Source organism: Aphis gossypii, chromosome 2 (assembly GCF_020184175.1).
Source record: "Aphis gossypii isolate Hap1 chromosome 2, ASM2018417v2, whole genome shotgun sequence".
Lineage (NCBI taxonomy): Eukaryota > Metazoa > Arthropoda > Insecta > Hemiptera > Aphididae > Aphis > Aphis gossypii.
Genome location: NC_065531.1, coordinates 27,762,401 through 27,768,794, shown reverse-complemented (window position 1 = coordinate 27,768,794; position 6,394 = coordinate 27,762,401). Strand labels below are relative to the sequence as shown.

General features: G+C 26.0%; 1 protein-coding gene across 4 annotated transcripts; it reads right to left on the bottom strand.

Moving 5' to 3' along the window:
- Window positions 1-1,637: 1,637 nt before the first annotated feature.
- Window positions 1,638-6,119, bottom strand: LOC114130806 (serine protease snake-like). Of its 4 annotated transcripts, none has more exons than XM_027995871.2 (8): window positions 5,640-6,119; window positions 5,331-5,559; window positions 3,596-3,708; window positions 3,307-3,456; window positions 3,119-3,240; window positions 2,230-2,489; window positions 1,966-2,132; window positions 1,638-1,892 (listed from the first exon to the last, which is right to left on the bottom strand). In XM_027995871.2, the coding sequence occupies exons 2-8, from the start codon at window positions 5,422-5,424 to the stop codon at window positions 1,734-1,736; spliced, it is 1,065 nt and encodes a 354-aa protein (XP_027851672.1). In that variant the 5' UTR covers window positions 5,425-5,559; window positions 5,640-6,119; the 3' UTR covers window positions 1,638-1,733. The 4 variants fall into 4 exon arrangements, with proteins under 4 accessions (XP_027851672.1, XP_027851671.1, XP_027851673.1 ...); XM_027995870.2 differs by having other exon boundaries at window positions 5,331-5,868; window positions 5,928-6,119; XM_027995872.2 differs by adding an exon at window positions 3,794-3,988 and having other exon boundaries at window positions 5,331-6,118.
- Window positions 6,120-6,394: the final 275 nt, after the last annotated feature.

The following is a 6,394-nucleotide window of genomic DNA, read 5'->3' as shown; positions in this document are numbered from 1 at the left end:
TGCTGTACATTAGGTACCGTGTGGATCACTATTGTATATTATAGGAGTGTTAAATTTGAATCCAATGATGGGTATCATTGTATACGAAAAACGATTCTGAACGAAGATAATTTGTCAACCTAGAAAATAATTTCCAGTGATTGGTGAAAAAGGTGGTTTATGTTTTAAAATTTAATTTCTTTTATAATTATTGTAAGCTTAACTTATGAAAAATCTTATATTAAAATTTCAACTCTAAGCAACTTATGCAAATTTTTTTATGAATTATACCTACAATATAATTTGCAAATATTCATATTTTGGCAAATTTTTGTCAATATTTGAACTTCAAATACTAATAAAAAAAAATTGTGCATATGTATTCTTAAAATTTTTTAACCACTATAAGAATAACTTATGAGAAACTTTGAATTAAATTTCCAAGTATTTTGACTCGGTTGAGAAAAATTTATTGACACTTCAAAAAAATATTATCAGAAAAATTGAAAATTTCAGTTGTCTATAAATAGCTAAAAAAAAGTCAAAATATTTCGAAAATTAAATTATGTAAAGAAAATGCCAATCTAAATAACTGGTGAAATTTTCAAGTACCTCCGACTTTATTTTTTGAACAATAACAAATATTTTAAATCGTTTGAGGATAAATCGTTATCGTTATACACTATTTCATAAAAATTTAAAATTCAAACGCACTTAAAATTTTTCGTGTAATGATGCTTCAAGTTATAGATACTTGTAGAAAAATTTATGGAAAACTTAGTATTGTATTTTTAATCCTTAGTAATTAACACAAAAAATTTTATAATTTTTCAACTTCAAAATTACTTGCAAATTTTCGCGTTTTCGACAGATATCGTAAAAATTTGAACTATAAACGCTTATAAAAAAAAATTGTGACTTACGCAATTTTTAATTTTTTTTTAGCTACAATAAGAAAACTTTTATCGACACTTCAAAAAAAAAATCTCATAAAAATCGAAAATTTCAGTGGTCTATAAATAACTCAAAAAAAGTCAACATTTTTTGAAAATTTAACTGTATATAGATAACACTAATATAAACATTTGGTGAAAATTTCAAGCATTTACAGTGATTATTTTTTGAATTACAACAATATAAAAAAATCGATTTGGTCGAAAACTGGTTTTGCGTGAAAATTGCCGTTTTTCCGTCATTTTTTTTTTTTGTTGTTCTCGATTTTTTTGAAAACTGTTGGAAAATGTTAACTTTTTACCTCTATAATGCACCAAGGATATTCACTTTTACATCGGAAACCACCCCCATAGTTTGAAATTGGAGCATTATTTCGACTAGTTATGCTGTACACAGCCACAAAAAAAAACAAAAAAAAACACACATCATTGTAAAATCAATACATTCATCACTTCGCTCAGAATCTAAAAATCGAAATTTTAACAAGTGTAAAGATGTTAGTGTGTACGATGATCAATTAAATATTATTTCATTTTAAATTCATACTTTACGCATACAAACACACAATATAGCCATATAGGTTAGGTTAGGTTGGGTTAGGTTACTTATTATGTTATAAGTTATAGTTTATAAGTTATTAGTACATTATGTAAAGATACATTTAACAATAATTAATATGTTTTAACAATCAAGTATATCCATCATAAAAAAAACACATTCACATTTATTTCAAACATAATAATAATTGTTGATGCTTTAATAACACGAATTATTATAATATATCAATAATTTCATTTGGTTCAAGACCAGATGATATTTTCAATCCATGAAATATATTTTGATACTCTAGTGTACACCACGGGACCATCTCCTAAAGTTGTTCCGAACGATATTATTCCGTATTGAGTATGTATGCTCGAATCGTTGTGTTTATATTGAAGTGGACCGCCAGAATCTCCCTAAATAATTTGGTAAATGTATTATTTTTACTAATATACTATGCAAATATAAGTGTTTAAAAAATAAATATACCGCAGAAACGTCGCTAGTGCCTTCTAATGGAGTCGCACAAATCATTCTGTCGTTTAATATTCCATATTTTAACTTAGACCTTATGGCATTAAAACTATCATTACAAAGACTCCCGGGGACGATATTTAATTCTACTTTTAACAAATCATGACTCATTGAAACAGAATCTGAAAATTTGTACTTATTGAATTCTTAGAAGGTTGACACACATATATAATTATTTAAATGTTTTAGTATAATATATAAATTAATGTAAAAGCTAACCGAGAGAAGGCTTTCCCCAACTAGTAGCTACTTGTATTCGAGGTTCTAAAGACGGATCTGAATTAAGACAGATCGGCATTACGTACTCGGAGAACTCAACATTTTTTTCCAACTGGAACAGAGCTACATCGTTGTAACTCAAAGGGGGGTTAAAACACGGATGTATGACACGCCGTACAATTCGATAGTCTTTTGGTCGAGCGTCGTCTGTTGTTAAGATTATGTTTAAATCTCCTAATCGTGCCCAACGTGCCATATTTCTTTATGAAAACATGTACGCAAAACAAATAAAATACAAAGTTAATATTTTATCGTAAACCTGTTTATATTTTAGAAAATACAAGGCATCTTTTATTTAATTTTAGGAACAAACACTGATGAATGGTGGTCATATGAAAGCAAAAAATATAACAGATATAAAAACATTTTATAATTTTAAACATTTTTATACCTATATTTAGAATTAGTAGTATTAGGTAAAGATATGTAAGTATGAAGTATCACTTATTACTAAAATATGCAAATTAAAATATTAAACAGATAAAAAAAATCAAAGGTTAAATAACCTAAATAACTCATCTAATAGGATATACTCGTAAAATGGATGCGGATAAAAATAAAATAAAATTATATGTAATTGGTAATTATTACCTATAAGCAATAAGCATATATTATATATATATATTGATAGGCGATTGTAATTCTTAAGGTGTAATCAATTGTGTACCGTTGATTATCTTAGAATATTCTAACCCTCATGTAGTTAAAAAAGTATAAGTTAAAAATAGTTTTACCGATTTTAACCTAGATTTATGAACGATATGGCTGGTTTCTAGCAAAAGAATCACCCAATATATATATTTATAATTTATAAATATTAGACATTTACAGAACACTATCTTTTTTCAATTTTTCACAATGCGCAGCAGTTAATATCCATCTTTCACTAATCAGTGAACCTCCGCAACCCCACAGGCCATCTTCAGGCTTCTCCCCAAAACCAATTATTGCCTAAAAGTAATAAATCTATTAATCATACTATAAGAATTTAACAATAATTTACATTTAAATACGTGCCATGTGTGGGTATTCCTTTGGTTTAGCTAATGGAATATTATTTGAAATAACATCCGTATATTGTGATATTTCAGTAACTTTCTGGTATTTTTTGATGACAATGTTCATTACTGATGATTTTAAATCTGCTTCACAGTCCATCGAGTACGGCTAACAATTAAATCAATTATCAACAATAAATTATTAGTACAAGCAGTAGGCAGATAAATTATAATTTAATCACATATTTTATTATTATTCTAAATTCACTGTTAGATAGCAACTTATCATCAACACGGAAAAAACTTACGTTAGTGGATTTTTTTGTAAATCCAAACTCTGTTGTAAATTCTGTTAACTTTGCAGTCGAATTAATATCTTCCATTCTAAACTTTTTCATTAACTTAGAATATTCTTGACACTCTAAAAATTATTAATAATTTACCATTAAAATATTTTGTTAAAATATTTTTTTTTAATAAAAATATATCAATAAGACTTTTAATACTTTCGTTAACAATGCTTGGTATTTTATTCATTGAGTTATTTAAATTCTTTTTTTAGAATAGCTGGTAAACAACAAAATAATGAATTTAATCCATCAAATGAACTCAAATCAGGATATATTCCATATGCAATCACTATTTTCAAGGACTCGCAGTTTTCAGAATGCTTACATGAGTGATCTAAATCGAATCATTACCTTTTTTGCATGTATCATGTAAAAAAAAGGTGAAGTTAAAATTTTAAAGATATCCCATTATGTATTAGTTTTACAGTGATATGTAGGTACGTTCTTTGGAATATATATATGTCACGAGTAAATTATATAATTTAGGTGTTATATAAAATGGTCTTCGTATATTGAGGAATATGGATAATATACCTAATATAGTAAAATAAAGTCAAAATAGGTACCAAGGCCACATTAAGCACTGATAATTAATAATTGTAGATTTGGATTAGTTAGTGTGTTTGTTTGTTTTGTTTATTCAAATCGGTTTTCTTACAATGGGGCAGTCATTGGACTAATGAAAGCCGTCTTTCAATTATTTGGTACTGTTGAGACAATGAGACCAATTTGTAATTTTTAAAGAAATATTTCTGAAAGTCGATGATGTTGCGATGTGCCCCTAACCAAAATTTCACTCCGAGAGACAGCACGAAATTTTTCAAATTTGGTCGGTCCACCATACATCGATGTAAGTGTGTATAAAAATGTAAAACATGGAAGTGCAAATGAAAAACAGCAAAGTGAACTGTGAAGCAGTAAATATACGATAATAAGTGATATAAAAATAATCATTATATTTTCTAATAATATAGGTAAATATTATAGTATAAATATAATATATTATTCATTATATTTCAACTATACTCAACGATTAAATATTTTAATATTGTCTATATTGCCCAATATAGACCAAGTATTGACAGTTTTCTACAAGATCGATATTTTTAAATGGTATTGTAACTCAAAAACTAATCACTGTAAATACTTGACATTTTTACTAAATGTTTATATTAGCGTTATCTATGTACAATTAAATTTTTCAAAATATTCTGGCTTTTTTTAACTATTTATAGACAACTGAAATTTTTGATTTTTTTTTCAAGTATTTTTTTTTTTTGAAACGTAAATGAAAAAAATTTGGATCCCTAAAAAAACTTGAAAATTTAATGAAAAGTTTTTTAAAAGTTGTTCTTATTGTAGTTAAAAAAAAATCGAAAATCGTTAGTCACATTTTTTTTATAAGCGTTTAAAATTCAAATTTTTACGAAATATGTCCAAATGATTCAAATTTAACACACCCATTGTACGTTACTCACTTGACCACCCTTTTTTATGTTTCTTTTTTTTGTTTTATAAATAGTGGTATAAATACAAAAATATATATATGATAATTTTGTCGAAAATATAATTATTTAAAAATATTATTTTTATAAGAGTATTATATTATATTTATATAACATTAGCAATAATATAATAATATAGTTATTAATTACATATTATTATGTGTTTAAAACTAATGTTATATACGTACCTTCATTTAACCCAAGTGTAACTGATTTTTCTGATGACTTTTTGGAGAAGCATAAAATAAATAGTATAATATTTAAATGTATAAAAGTTGTCATTTTAAAAAAAATATAATAACTAAATTTGTTTATTTAGATTAGAGCAACTAGAATCTACTACACTGTGTCTGTATGAATCAGGCGAATGTAACCTTGGACCTTATTCAAAGCTATGGTTAACCCCACCATATGGACCTAAAACAAGTTTTGTGCGGGTTGCATCAATATAAAAATGTCAATAAATCAAATAAGTTATATCTTAGTTATTCTTATACCTTCCATGAGCTGTTTCATGAATAGAGTAAAAACTCTATTGGAACAAGAGTTCTATCTCTCCAAGATTTTCCTTCTATATTTTCATCAATTAATACAGTTATCTATTGGTTATTTATTATTAGATGTCCAATTTTTTTTTCTCTTCTGCAGTCTTCTTTCCTAGATTGTTTTCCATACTCATTTTCAATTATTCATTATTGAGCATAAATCTTCATATATAAACTTGCCCTGTCCGAGAAATCTTAGCATTCATTATTTTGCATCTCATCAATCATCATTTAAAATACCTTAAGTATTTTCCTTTCCACTTTGAGTATCGTCTATGTTTCTGCGGCAGAAATTCTGCCCCGTACAGTTAGGGAATAAAGTCCCTAAAATCTTAATTGACTAACTTTATTTGACATAAATAGGAGTATTTTTGTATAATACATATATTCCTGTACTACTGTATTCATTATTATAATTTATACTATGTCTAATTTCTAGTGTTCAATAATTATGTTCGATAGCAGTAGCTGTTTAATTCATTTATCATTTTAGTTTTATTTTTGTTTATTTTTATATTATTTCTTTACAATTAATATTGAATCATAATTCATGTTATTATTATAATGAGATTTAAAGAAAAAAATTACGTTTCAACTTAACTTGTGTAATAAATGTAATTTCATACATTTTTAATTATATCAAATAATTATCCATCACTTAAATAATACGAAAAATCTAAGTTAAAAGTCAAAATCAAAGCGTACGT

Excerpts from the sequence above, each read along its gene's own strand:
- LOC114130806 (XM_027995869.2), bottom strand. The coding sequence starts at position 5,424 with ATGACAACTTTTATACATTTAAATATTATACTATTTATTTTATGCTTC. Across the intron at positions 3,709-5,330 it reads TACACTTGGGTTAAATGAAG|AGTGTCAAGAATATTCTAAG; the intron begins GTACGTATATAA and ends AATAATTTTTAG. Across the intron at positions 1,893-1,965 it reads GCACTAGCGACGTTTCTGCG|GGAGATTCTGGCGGTCCACT; the intron begins GTATATTTATTT and ends CAAATTATTTAG.